General features: G+C 41.4%; 1 protein-coding gene and 1 long non-coding RNA gene across 7 annotated transcripts in view; one reads left to right on the top strand and one right to left on the bottom strand.

The window, feature by feature from the left end:
• The window catches only part of DUSP16 (dual specificity phosphatase 16), a 114323-nt gene that overhangs the window by 6902 nt on the left and 93055 nt on the right, over positions 1–14366 (bottom strand). For all 6 annotated transcript variants that reach the window (XM_043533352.1, XM_007056932.4, XM_027819292.3 and 3 more), the window contains 3 exons: positions 13035–13198; positions 4008–4167; positions 1892–2015 (listed from right to left, as the gene is read on the bottom strand). In XM_043533352.1, coding sequence (XP_043389287.1) covers positions 1892–2015; positions 4008–4167; positions 13035–13198 — 448 coding nt within the window. The remainder of the gene's footprint in view (positions 1–1891; positions 2016–4007; positions 4168–13034; positions 13199–14366) is intronic.
• On the top strand, positions 5317–13857 carry LOC119567583. The gene is made up of 2 exons (XR_005227623.2): positions 5317–8414; positions 9422–13857. It is a non-coding gene; the product is annotated as an uncharacterized LOC119567583 (long non-coding RNA).

Raw genomic sequence — 14366 nt, 5'->3', positions numbered from 1 at the left:
GCAGCCTTTAAAAACGAGAGTTTCTATCCCCCGTCTAATGAAATATTGATTAGATCCAGAAGAAATTCTGCCACTCAAATAGAAGTTAATCCCAGGCAGATTTTCAAATACCCTTCTTCCTATCACAGCAACACCTGCAGTAATTGGCAAGGTGTGTCTAACCAGCTCAGCAGCAGCTGTTCAAAATTACGTTCTTGGGAACTTACAGTACACGTTACAGATAACAACCTCCTCAGAAGTAAACAAAAAGAAAGCCAGGCTGGCTTTCTGTGGCATTGAGAACAAAATGTTTGTCAAATGAAGTACAAAAATGGTGGTAACAAGTCTGTGTTCAACCTTCCCAAAGCATTCACAGTCAAACTAGATTTCAAAATTGCCTACTCGTGTGAAACGGAGCTCAATTCTTGTACAAAACCCTTGGCTGCCCAAAGAACTGTTACTTCAAAAGATTTTCAGAATGATCGTTGACGGACGTCAATGGCAACAAATTATTCATCTTTCAGTTTACTTAATTCCTAGAAGGCATTCACTACAGCCATTTGTGATCATCATCCAATACCACCAGTAAATCATTAGATTCAATCTAGCATTTTCAAAAGTGCACACACTATATAAACAACATTTGCTATTCTGGTTTCTCTCCTCTCTCTTTGTGGCTTATATTGGCACAGACTACTAGATGGTGGCCTATATATGGTCTCATCTGCATATTCTATTTCTTCCTAGCTATTACTATTATTTAACATTCTACCCCTTACCTACTCTGAGCAGAGGCCAAGACTATATTCTGCAGTTGGGAGCTAAATGCCACACACCCACATCAATGGGTGGGGGAACTTGATGGGGCCAGTGGTGAAAAGGGGACAGTCCCAGTAGCAAGGGAGGGAGACACTCACCAAGGGACAATAGGTAGCTTCTCCCGCTGGGGTCTCTGGCACCCATTGGCCAGATGGGTGAGAAAGGTGCTGATTGGCCACCATTCCGCAGCTCTCAGGATTTAGCTCACCACAGGGGCCACGTGGAGCCTCTTTTGGCTCCATTTCAGCAGTTCACCCTACCCACTTGAAGTAGGGATGGGAACCCGGTCTGACAGATGCTGATAGACTAAACAGAGTCTAGGCGATCACCTGTTTAGGGGATCAGGAAGGATTTTTTTCTCTCAAGGGCCAACTGGCAGAGGACCAGGGAGTTTTTGTCTTCTTTGTGGCACCTTCAAGCCACAGTGGGTTAAATAGGAATATGCTGAGTACCTAACCAAGGTACTGAGGTGGAGTTTATTTGTTGCAACTTGCGGCCCATTTCCAGTGCAGTTAAGAGAATAAAATTAATGGTTCCCACAAGTATAATACCGGGAATTTTGGTGATGGGCCTTGGGCTCTTCTGATAGGTCAGACCTTGGGGCCCTTGGGTCAGACCTTGGGGCTGAGGTCTCAAGCCTTCTGCAGCCTCTGTCCCCCTTGTCAGAGGTAGGGAGGCTGGGACTCAGAGCGGGGGGTGGAAGAGGTCGGCCGAAGAAAGCCACCCCCTGTTATGGGTTATATGGTAAAGGAGCCCTGTAACCCCCACACAGGAGCCAATTAAATGCCTGGTATAGGAGAGCATGGGTGATCGGCGGGTAGTGCCCCATCTGTATTAAAATTTAATAAAAGTTGCAGCATGTCGCTTCATTCCATGCCTGTGGCTGTCCTCATTTTGCAGCTGTGTCCACATCAATGTTAGGTTTTTACTTCCTACAAACGACAGGGCTGAGTCTGCAGGAAGCCCATATTTAAAGCAAGAGTGACTTCAGACATTCTTGGATGAAGAGGAAAGAGTACAGGACGAAATAATGTTAACAAGTTTCAAGCTGACAAGCACAAAAGCTCATTTAAAAGGAAAAGTCTGTCCTTACCTGTAGGCTTCATCAAGGGACATATCCATTCTTTTCATGATGTATGCAATTGCAATTGTGGCAGAGCGGGAGATCCCTGCTAAACAGTGCACTAAAACTCGCCCATTTGAGGCTTTTGCTTTCTCTGTACAACAAAAAGAAAAATTCAAGACATGTCACTGTCAATGGCACAGGGTGATGAAATATTTAAAGCCTCCCTGTGAAAATGACAGAACTTTAAAGTTCACTCTTTATTACCGATCCCATGGAAGCTTCAAGCAGAAATCAGTGTTATGACTGATCTGTTGTCTTTCATTGCATGTATCCATGTTGATCTGTTCTTGTATTAAGAATATTACTATGTACAAACAGCATTACAGAAACTACCATCTCACGATGCATTAAATAATAATCCTGACCGGGGGGGGATTTGTTCCCATTTTGTATAGGAATAAAATGTAACACAAATTAAATGATTTGCCCACGTTCACGTGGTGGGTCAATGTCAAAGCTGAGAACAGGACCCGAAAGTGCAGCTCTCTTGCTCTCTAAACACAACACCCTCTCCTTAAAAAAACAAAAAAAACCCACGGATGGAGCAGCAGCTTTGTTGTAGCCTGATCCTGCACCCAATGAACTCAATGGAAGCTTAATCATTAATGTGTTGGAAAGTTCAAGATCTTCATGCAGATTTTTTTTTTTTTTTTAAAGGAAACCTGTAACATTTACAAACACACACACACGTACACCTTTGTTTTGGATCAGGGAGGACATGATACAAGAGAAGGGAAAAGAGGGGGGAGCCCAAACCTTTAATCTTTCCGTTTCCTCTGAAGCCAAAATTTACATTTATATTGAACTCATACTTAGAGCAATGATTTAAAAATTTTAGTTACATCACATAGTATGTGACCGAGGGAAATTCTATGATCTAGGCTAAGACATATGCAAAAGATAAGTCGGTGTCAACTGTCTGTTTAATCTGTGCTGGAGAATGAAAACCTTACAATGCTGTTGCTAAGTCACTATAAAATTGTTTATTTGTTAAAAGCCTTCCGTCCAATTGTACATAAACTTTGTGGTTATGTTTCTTAGCTTTTGGATAAGCTTATTTTTACAAAATGCTGAATCTGAAGCCAAATTTGACCCATTTCCCTTTAAGAAAGATTATGGCAGAGTTCTTTGTTCACACCTGACATTTACGTAATGCTACATGTGTGTTCAGCAGGAATCTGCGAATGGCACTTGACTCTACTTCCCTTTTTATGGCACTGCTATGGTATGTGCTGATGCTCTTACTGCTTCCAGGACCATCAAAATCCCCTCTACAAATTGTCAGCAGAAGTACCTTTGCTGATTTCTTAACTGTTAGTGTGATGTAGAGAGGCAGGCCGTTTCCTAGCCAACAGAGAGACCATGTAGGGAGGGTACAGCATTATTTATTCCAAAGATTACCAGCTAACTAACGTTTTCTGATGGCAGAATGGTTGCATATATTTTAAACACACATGCACACCTATATTTATACATGTAATTTTCTTCCTGTATGTGGCATTGCCTTTTATGCTGATAAATGCAACTGAACTACTTCAAAAGCCAACAACGTCTTAAAGTAACTGTAACCAGGCAGGAGAAAGTCTTCGATGTCAACTCCATAAAACCATCTAGTCCGTGTGTAGCACTGCTCCCCCCCTCCCCCCGCCAAATAAGCAAAATGTCCGTATACATAGAGAATGAACAAAAATAATGAAAATATTATTGTGCTATTATATAAAGATGATGGTTTCTGAATAGCATGTTCAGATCTACTCATTCTATCTCAAAATAAGTATAGCAGAAATGAAAGGGGTTCACAGATAGACAAGAACGTAAATTAGAGACAGAGACCTGAGCTGGAAGCAGAAGTTGAAGGTTTGGGAATGTTGAGTTTAAGAGAGGAGATGTATGAGTAGGGACACAAGAGTGATATATAAAATGACAGTTGCAATATGGAAGGTAGATCAGGTGCTTCCGGTTACTTTCTCATAATAAAAGACGAGAAACTTAGCAAAAAAAAAATCAAAGAATTAAAATGGATAAAAACGCTTTTTAAAAAAAAATGGCATAATTAGCATAGAACTGTTTTATCTCATCTTACCAATAAAATCAACTGATTTGTCTAACCAAGGCAAAATTTTCTCGCAGAAGCTGTCATTCACAGGTACTCTCAAGAAATGGGACTCTGGGATAAAGTCAGGCTTTGGACAGGTATTGCTTGCATTTAATACATAACCAATAGCATTCTGCTGCATCAGCTCCTATAAAAGAGACAAAGATCAAGAGTGAAAAAAAATACAGCCCTATCTCTGCAAGGTAAGAAAATTAAGCAAATAAAAGTAAACCTGAGCCTACTTGGAATGTTACTTAACTGGAAGCTAGATCAGAATTCTTATTTGCATAATTCTAATTGTACGTTAGACATAAGCATGGCCATACTGGGTCAGACCAAAGGTCCATCTAGCCTAGTATCTGGTCTTCTGACCAGTAGCCAATGCCAGGTGCTTCAGAGGGATTGAACAGAACAGACAATCATCAAGTGATCCATCCTCTGTCATCCATTCCCAGCTTCTAGCAAAATTTCTATGTGTTGGATTATCTTGCTAAAATCCATCTGAACACTCAAGACACACTTAAATGGATGGAATGACTACGTACTCATCGGGGAGACTTACAAAAAAAGGAGGGGGGACCCTTCCCGTTCTCAAGTGTAAAGTGTTGTTAATAGGAGAGGTGGAATTCACTGCCACTTTTGTTAAAATATATGTTCATTTGGTGGCAACAGAACTGGCCCTCTCAACATGTCCAGTATTAACAGGCTTACTTACCACATATGTAGTTCTGGGTTATCCGTCACAGAATAAAGTTGCCCTCACTGAGAGGGTATAAAAGAGGGGTCACTGAAAAGCGTGAAATGAATCTGATAGCTCCCATACTGCTAATGCAATAGAAGAATGATCCCTAAAATGCATGTAACTTATTAGCAATTCCAGCTTTTTGTTATTGCAGTCAGTATTCTCTGCATTTTTGCATGGATAATGGCTAAGGCTATGTTTGTCATGGAGGTCACGGAAGTCACAGAATCTGTGATTTCCAGAGACCTCCGTGACATTTTCTGCTTCAGCCCCAGGGGCTATGGGACTCTGGGGCTGTCAACCAGCAGGGCCCTGACAAGGTTGCAGCAACAGGGGGCCCCCTGCAAAGTTCCAGCGACAGGTGACAGACTCCTGAGGGGGCCCTCCTGGGGGTTTCAGCCACGGCCAACAGCCTTGCGCGGGGATGGGGGTGGGGGAGAGGGGGATGTGGGTGTCCCATTTTCTCTTTGGGAAATATGGTGACCCTGCAGCTCCCCGCCGCCACGGGCGGAGGGGGCCCCCCCATAGCTCCCAGCCACCACAGTGGTGGGAAAAACCATGGAGCTGCAGCAGCAGAAGTCACAGACAGGTCACGGCTTCAGTGAATTTTTGTTTATTGCCTGTGACCTGTCCGTGACTAACTAAAAATAACCATGACAAAATCTTAGCCTTAATAATGGCAAGTGAGAACATCCCCGCTAGAACGAACGAACAAACCAACACTTTCATCACCAAGCAGTAAGTTAACCACCTCCCCGATTGGCATATCTCTGGCTTCTGAGAGTTGTATGAAGGTAGGTTCTGCATATAAATCATACTTCCGGACACAGAGGTAAATCAGTCTATCCTGGTTAGTGAAGAGCTAAAGGTCCTGATTTGGAATTCATTTTCCCCAACATCTGTCAGAATCGGGGCTTCTTCATCCTAGCTTCCTGGCTTTGCCGCAGACTTCTTTTGTGAGCTTGGGCAAGTCACTCACAGCTAGATTCACAAAGGGACTTAAGCACCCAAGTCCAAGCACTAAGATCCTCAAAACTCCCATTCAGCTGCTGCCTAACCTATAGGCACTTAAAGTCGCCATGCACCTAAGTTTTTGCTGGTGGGCCTGTGCAAGCCTGCCTAAATCCTGATGCTGCTGAACTGCTTGGTGCTCTAGCTCATGCTTAAACCCCAGGGGATTTCAAAGTAGGCGGTCTCACACCTATCTCACCTGCAGGGCCCAGTCAGGCATGCTCTGAGACTGCTTACCAACTGGACTGGGCCTTACGCAAAAGACATCTGGCACATGACCAGATTTGAAGAGAGGTGCGGGGGGGAGGGGGGGGCATCAGAGAGGGAAAGTGTGTGTGTGAGATGCACTCATCTTATTCCAACAGAACTGTCTGGAGGCTAGAGGCGCAAGAGTTTGAGCTAAAGAGAAAGTTTCCCCCCATTTTGGCTTGCTGTACTCAGTGGGTAAAATTCAGCCTAAACATGAGTTGTAAGTGGGGCTTCAGGACTTGTGCAAGCTCTCTGCTGCAGGGTGTATATTCTCCAAAGAACAGTGATGAGCAATGCACTTATAAGCACATTCAAACCCTTCCAGCTGGGATTTTCAAAAGGACCCTAGGGGACTTAGGCACTGAGCTTCTACTGAAATTCAGGTCTAGGCACATACCTCCTTAACAGCCCTCAGTATGGGAAAATGCAATAGTAAAGGTAGATTGGGGGGTGTGTGGGGTGGGGGTGGGGGTGGGTGTGTGTGTGTGAGAGAGAGACTAATTGCTGCACAACTTTATATTTGTTTAAAAATAATTGATACTGCTGTCACATTAAGGCTGGGATTTACATGTAAGCACACTCAGTAAGAAAAATGTTGGTTTGAGCAATTTAAATATTTTAAAAATATACAGTTTACAGCAATTAGTGCCCCTACCTCTCCATTATTATATCTTCCCAAACAGCTGGCTCTTAAGATGTCTGCAGACTTGATCTTTTGTCCATTAAATTTATTTCTCCCTTTTCCTGTTTGCGTACCCAGTTCTATTTTTAAAAAAGAAATCAGTTTGGCAGTAGTAAACTTGTGGGTTTGTGTGTGTGTGTGTGTGTGTTTGTATTTTTTGGCACAGTATAAGGATATAACTACTTAGGGATTAACAGAACACAAACACATATTTGGCAAGTTGCACACTTTAACTATTGATCATACAACCCTCTTTACTACTATATTTGAGAATCTTGTATAGCCAGGGACCTAGAGAAATGTGAGGAAAAGAGCACAATGTTTTTAACAGGGAGCATTTATAAATGTTTCCTCTACAAGAGTCAATAAATAGTTTGCTTAAAACACACACAGAAAAGTCATTTGTCCTCTGAAGAGTTACTGTGCCAAATCTGGAAGTTACTTCAGTCAGTCATTCCAACATGAAACAGGCATTTTAGTTCTGATGTGAGTGCCAAGCTCAATGCTACCCTAACCATAGAGTTGCTACCACCACCTCCATAGGAGTTCAATTCACAGCACAGCTTCTCTCTCCTCCCCACCCCCATCACAGGCCAAGCCCCAATTCTAATTTCTCTCCATCACACATAAGCTCTGCACCCCTCCTCCCCAATCCTGCTTCCCGCATATCTTCTACAGCACCACTCTGCAACATGCTCCCCCACTCCCCATTATATCACATTTAGCTACTACATATTGATACGCAAATGTTTAAATCTGAATATGGAAGAAATGTAGGGACTAATCTGAGCTGTGCACAGAAAGTGACATGGGTTGGGAATGGGGTTTGGTGGGGGTGGGCGCAATATTTTTAAGTTTGAGTCAAAGGTTGCTTGACTCCCATCAATGCAAATGCTAAAAAATAAAAAAGGTTAAACCATGCACAGTTCACATATCTCCAAACTCATCCTGAATAACCAACATGGAGCCTTAACTCTGGCCATAAATACAGTGTAACAGTGTAGAAATCTGTGTGTGAATATTATAAAAAAAAAACCAAATCAATAACCAAATTTAGATCACTAAAAATAATACAGATCACCAACTCACGTAAGTTCTCCTAAATGTTACAGGAACGCTGCTGCCATTTGCAGTTTGACAGTGTACCTCACTTTCACAAGCCTGTACAAAAAATCACAGGCAGAACCACGCTCAATGTAATTTATGAAAGCCCACCAGGGGAAAAAAACCCCAAACTTACTGCCAACAACCATTGCTGGAGTTTGAGACTGTTTGTTCAGGATGAGGGAGGAGATATATGAGCTGTGGAAGGAGAACAGATGAGTGAATGTAGATGGGGCATTGAATGGCTTCTTTCTTAGCTTTTTCATATGGTGCTGGTGGGCTACTCGCTCTAAGAACCTCAACGCAAACAAAGATTTTTGGTGAGGAACTGATTATGTAAATTGGAATGGAGAGGATGGCATAAAACAGCACATTCCAAGCCTGTGTGTGTTTGAGTAAAAAAGAGTTAGTGCTCATCTTTGGGACTAGGCCGAAAGAAAGAAGTTATGATTCCTTGTGTTTGGGATATAAAATCATTCACAGAGCTGCAGACTATAATGTAATAACCAGAACAGTGACTTCACTGTAAGGCACCCAAGAGGAAGAAATGAATTATGACGGGAGGGAGATCCAGAAATCCTAATGCTAACAACTATGTGAAAAGGAGGTAAATGCTCTTTTATCAAAGTTATTTACATTTTGCGACTTGTTTAATCTTAAAATTAATGACTACCCAAAAATGCCATATTTTTCCAGGACACAAAAGCCATGTCTAGAAAAACAAAATAGTTTTGTAAGGAGCAAAGCAAAAGGTTTTACAGTAACTTGTGTAAAATGTGCTCATGAAATATACATGAGCCTGAGCAACTCTTGCCTACACCTGAAAACACTGACTATAAAAAAACTTGTACGTTATATGCCATCCTTTAAAAGGGACACAGTCAGGTAAGCGTATGCCCAAAATGTAGGTTGTGTCCTTACACAAAATTTTAAGATCAACAAAAACAGAGTGTGTCTGGATCTAAATACTCCCTTGTAACATTTTTGCAAATACTCAACTTTGTCTTAAATGTTTTGAGACCCAGAAAGTGGAACTGACTCATCAATTTTCATTACCCAAAAATACAGAAAGTTAATAGTATAAATGGTTAATAAGAGCCTGACTTTACAAATGTTTATACCCAACTTTGCTTGCATGCGCAGTCTGACTGATTACTCATATGGGTAGACCAATCAAAAAGTTAAATGCCTAAATATTTCCAGTGCCAGGGCTCAAGTACTAAATTCATAATGGGTCCACGAAAAGCATTTCTGAACTTTGTACCTATTTCTAATTTAAATACTAAAAAGCTATCCAATATAAAATCCTAAAACAGAAATAGGTGTTCTCTTTACAATTTCTTTAAGCAAATATTTTAAGTCAATAAAGTGAACATGTAAAGAATCCCTAGGACTTTGTAAAGAAGTTGCAAATTTTGATGACTAACAAAAACTGAAACCACACATTTCTGCGTGCCTTACCTTTTCCTAAGTGATGCTATCTACCAACTATACATATGAATCAGAAACATTGTGAATATTGTTTTAATTGGTCTAGGTTGGGGATTATTGGTAACTTCAGATTGCAAGGTACAAAAACTTCTGCAACAGGATAAAATGTTTTGTTTCTCCCAGGAGTCTCACATAAGACTGCAGAGGACAACACTCAGCAAGCTTGCCAAGTGATGTGTCAGAGACTCCTCCAGCCCCATAAACTAGACTGAATCATCTACAGGCTCCAATATCCACAGCTGAATCTTATGGCAGATTTATAATTCATTTTGCAGAATATTTTGGATAAGTTTCGGTGATATGGAGATCAATTGGTCTGGTTAGGATTGCTCACAACACAATCGATGATCAGAGAGCACTCAGAAGGCAAAAGCAAGGACAGTAGAGATCTGTGAATTTTATAGAATTTTCCTGCAGAATTCCCCATACACTTTATTGCACTTTCCATAATTTAAAAACATGAACAAGAAGCGTATCTTATCCTAAGCAGCAGAGACAGAAGCCGAGAGGTCAGTCAGGGGCATGCAATCCTAATGGCTGCCTCAGAGAAAGTTCTTCTGCCACTTGTCACTAAGTTTGGTTCCCTTCCTTCCTTCCAGCAGAGAGTCCTCACTTTCATCCACTTGGAACATTTTTTTAAAGTGATCCGTCTCTTCTAGATTGCTCTCCCTATAAGCATTCTCTCAACAGTCATATCCTGGCACTACAGAGGTGGTGAAAGTGGTCCTTTGATCTAGGCACGGTCAAGCACTGGAGGTTCTTATCACTGTGAGCCCTCTTCTAACCTCTTCACTGGAACGTAGTACCTCACGTGTCCCTCACAGTTGGTACTAGCAGACTGCCAGAAAACTGAGGTTCTCAGGAAAGCTAAATGAAGGCTGTTGGCATCTCCCACCACAGAGAAGGAAAGTCTCTTTCTGCTGCTAAATCACCTGGGAAGGTGTCAATGGGATTCCAGAGGTAGAGATCTTCCTTTTGCTCTCACAGCTACATAGACAAGGCAGAAAAGACTACAGATATTCAAGGTGAAAGCCATGTATAGACTTGTCAGAAGAGGCAAGTCACCAGAACAATAAGCATCCAAGGGCCATCAATACCCTTAAAACTACCTACTTACTGCAGTGTAAGCCCCGTCAGAGATGCCTAGCTCACAAAAGGAGGCTTCCACCTTTTGTTCAGAGAGAGAGAGAGAAAGAAAAAGTATGATGGATAAATAGGTCTGAGATCATAAGATGCAGCTTTGCCCTGGAACTGATAAGAAACCCAAAAGACAGGTTCCTAGTTTCTGCTAGAACTTCTAGCAAACTGATAAATGAAGAAATTAATAATCTGTCCAGGACTGGGACAGAAGAACCAACTGTGGGGCAGAGAGATTCTGTAGACTTTATTCTACCTTTTATGTGACTCTCCAAAGGAAATGGAAAGTGGATAGTGATTTTAGACATGAATTCCCTCAACAGATAGATGGAGAAATGCAGGATTTGATGGAATTCTAGGGTCCCACTCTAGCTGTAGTCATGGACAACTGAAGGACTGATCAATATAGTGGCCACATACCTTTACATCAAGATCAGAAATTCTCATTGCACAGTCCCCTGCTTCTGCTGAACAAAAAAAAGAGCCATCCAGGGCCCCCACAGACAGCCACTGTGGTTATAGCAACCCCTCCACTCTGACAGGATTCACTCCCCTTCCCCCATACCCATTTCTCACCAAAGTTAACCCAAGCTTTGTCCTTGAAGATTACACATAGAACAACTGTGCAAGTGCTCTCCTCCCTTCACAGGCATTAAATTATTGTAAGTGTGGAGAGGAGCTTCTTTTTTCCCCTCCAGGATTATTCACTGGCTAGGGGCCACTATAGGCATAACAAATGGCAAACATTTAGTGCCTCAGAACCAGATGGATAACATGAGAGCAAGAGTTCTGTCCCTCATCCTGAATGCAGGGACCCTGATCAGGAACCTGATGGGGGCTGCTCAGCTGGACTTTGTCATGACCCTGGACATAACCCTCCTTGGGGACGAGAACAGCATTGTGTATTTAAAATAATCAGAATAGAAAATAAAGTTTCTTGGAGACGTTCTATGGGTTTGTGGCAAGGGAGCAAAGAAAAATCTTTGATTTGTGCTGTCCTGGGGCCACTAAGAATATACACACTAAGAAAAATGATAAATTGCTCGGACATCCACCAAAAATAAGTCGGGTCTAAACTGCTGGCTTGTTGCACAGTAAAATATGTGCAAGTTTTAAAAGAAATATCTGAAGTGAATATAATCGCCATGGACTAACCTCCATAATGGCTGCTTTCTTTATGTGTTGTGGAAAAAAGTATCTAGTAAATTGTCTGTACTGCAAGAACGCCATTAAAATAATGGATCTAAAAAGCCATGAACAATACCTTATTAAAAACAGACTGGAAAGCAGAGAGAAACAGAAGGAACTGGAAAGAATCTAATTATGGTAAAGGGATCTGAATGTGATAGAATTACAAGCCTGTTAAGACTGGAACAAGAAATGTCTTCACACACAAGTTTTTACATATGCATATGAAACTGGACATTCCCTACTTGGGTGAAGAACTAACATGTTGTGGGGTGGGGGTGGAGGAACCTTATGTGGGTCTTAGATAGTTCTCACAGCTCAGTATTTAAACACCTTGTAAATAGCAGCTGTCAAATGGGAATAAACTGGAATTTTGAGAAAGAGGGAAGGTTTCCCCCCCCCCTTCATTTCAACATTAAAAAAAAGTGATTACCTGGTGAGGTGACAGGAGGGCTGACGCATGAGCCAGGCATATAGATAGTTGATGTATACACACAGGGCAATAGAAATTAGATATTGAGGAATCATAGAATATCAGGGTTGGAAGGGACATCAAGAGGTCATCTAGTCCAACCCCCTGCTCAAAGCAGGGCCAATCCCCAATTTTTGCCCCAGATCCCTAAATGGCCCCCTCAAGGATTGAACTCACAACCCTGGGTTTAGCAGGCCAATGCTCAAACCAGGAAGCTTTTAGAGAAATGATGAGCCTGCCCCACTGCAAGATCATCATTTAGTTCCCCAACAGAAGGTGTAACTGGCTATTTTAAAGACACTGCAGGGCTGCTGATTTTAGGAAAGCAGCAAAGGAACAATGATCTATTAACCTTATTTATACTTGTGATCAGTGTTTTACCATGATTACAGTGCTATAGTATGGATGAATTTAAAAGGCCCAATGGACCGTCCAAGACTGTATTTTTATAAAGGTGACTTTAAAGAAAGATATGCGCAGTAATATCTCCTTACAAGATGCCCAGTGTTTCAAACAGATTTTTCCTAGTACTTATAGAAAATACATGAAATAACACAATTTTTTTTGTCCTGTAGTTGCCATCAGTACACTTGTGTTCATAACTTGTATGTTTGCCAGAAGAACTAGCTGGAGCCACACATGAAGCCTGTTCAACTTCTGCAGTGAGAGATTATTAAATTTCCCATTGGTTGGTAGATTGCTGAAGTAGGTATTACATAGCTGACTGAGGTTAAGCCACACAAGGCTGTCAGTTGCATTTACTCTAGGTGTTTTGCATTTGTACTGCTGCAACATCACAATGCACTCACAAAAAAAACTGAGACGCAATTATTTCAGAAAGCGTGATCTGTATATTTTTTTGTTTTGTTTTTAAGCAACTCTTTCCACTCCTGAAGACTACACATCCATGGCCGTAAATAATAATTTCAAAGTACCCACCTTGTTGAGGACATCTCGCTGGCAACCAAGGTAAAGATGAGGCAGGATTCTGGTTGGACCAATGTTGGAGACAGGTAAGCAAGGTTGAGAAATACAAGTAGGGACTAGAACAGATTTTCCTTCACAGAGGCCAGGGAAACAGCTGGAGAATTCAGCAAACCCACCTAAGAAAAGCAAAAACCTGAGTTTCAGTGCAGTGGGGAGAGTGTAAGACAAAGCCATGTAAAAGTATTTTAGCGTACCCCCAATATCAAACACAAAAAATTATTCTGGGGGTGGGAGGCGGTGATGTGATGCAGCTGGAAAACCCTAGAGAAGCAAGTTGATAGAGCTGCCTGTGCGTCTTTGCCAGAGCTGCTGTGACTGCCAAGTTCAGTATGTAATCCAGCACAGAGTCTTGCTTCATATGCCCCCCACCAATGATATAACGATCTAAAAGAAGCCTGAAATGTTTCTTCTCTTCATTACCTCAAAAACTTGAGGTACCTCTCAATTCTCAATATTTACTTGTGGAATGGAGACAACAACACCCCCTCCCCCAAGATATCCGATCACTTAGAATTAGCAATGACATTGTCCCTTTCTCCTTGAGCCAAGGCTTTAATAATTCACTGCAATCACTGTCACAGCAATGGAAAGGAGAAGAATGTGTCATCAGTACAGGGTTTTTAAAAGTGTTAAAATGCATTGTTAGCTGAATGAACACTGACTGCAGAATTTTTCATCATCCTAGCCTTGTGCCCCAACAAAAAAATTCAGCCAGTCTCCCTGTAGGCCTCACGTTTCAAAGCTGCAACAAGTAGAAACTTCTCAGTCTTAAAAAGGAAGGAAGGAAGGAAGGAAGGAAGAGAAAGAGAGAAAGAAGAGAGAAGAGAAAGAGAGAGAAAGAGAGAGAGAAAGAGAAAGAGAGAGAGAAAGAGAGAGAGAAAGAAAGAGAGAGAAAGAAAGAGAGAGAAAGAAAGAGAGAAGAAAGAGAGAGAAAGAAAGAGAGAGAAAGAAAGAGAGAGAAAGAAAAGAGAGAAAGAAGAGAGAGAAAGAGAGAGAAAGAAAGGAGAGAAAGAAAGAGAAAGAAAGAAAGAGAAGAAAGAGAGGAAAGAAAGAGAAGAAAGAAAGAGAAAGAAAGAAAGAAAGAAAGAGAGAGAAGAAAGAGAAAGAAAGAAAGAAAAAAGAGAAGAAAGAAAGAGAAAGAGAAAGAAAGAAAGAAAAAGAAGAAAGAAGAGAAAGAAAGAAAAGAAAGAGAAAGAAAGAAAGAAGAAAGAAAGAGAAAGAAAGAGAAAGAAAGAAAGAAAGAGAAAGAAAGAGAAAGAAAGAGAAAGAAGAGAAAGAAAGAAA

The sequence above is a fragment of the Chelonia mydas genome, chromosome 1, assembly GCF_015237465.2.
Source record: "Chelonia mydas isolate rCheMyd1 chromosome 1, rCheMyd1.pri.v2, whole genome shotgun sequence".
NCBI lineage: Eukaryota > Metazoa > Chordata > Testudines > Cheloniidae > Chelonia > Chelonia mydas.
This window is presented reverse-complemented; position numbering and strand designations above follow the sequence as displayed.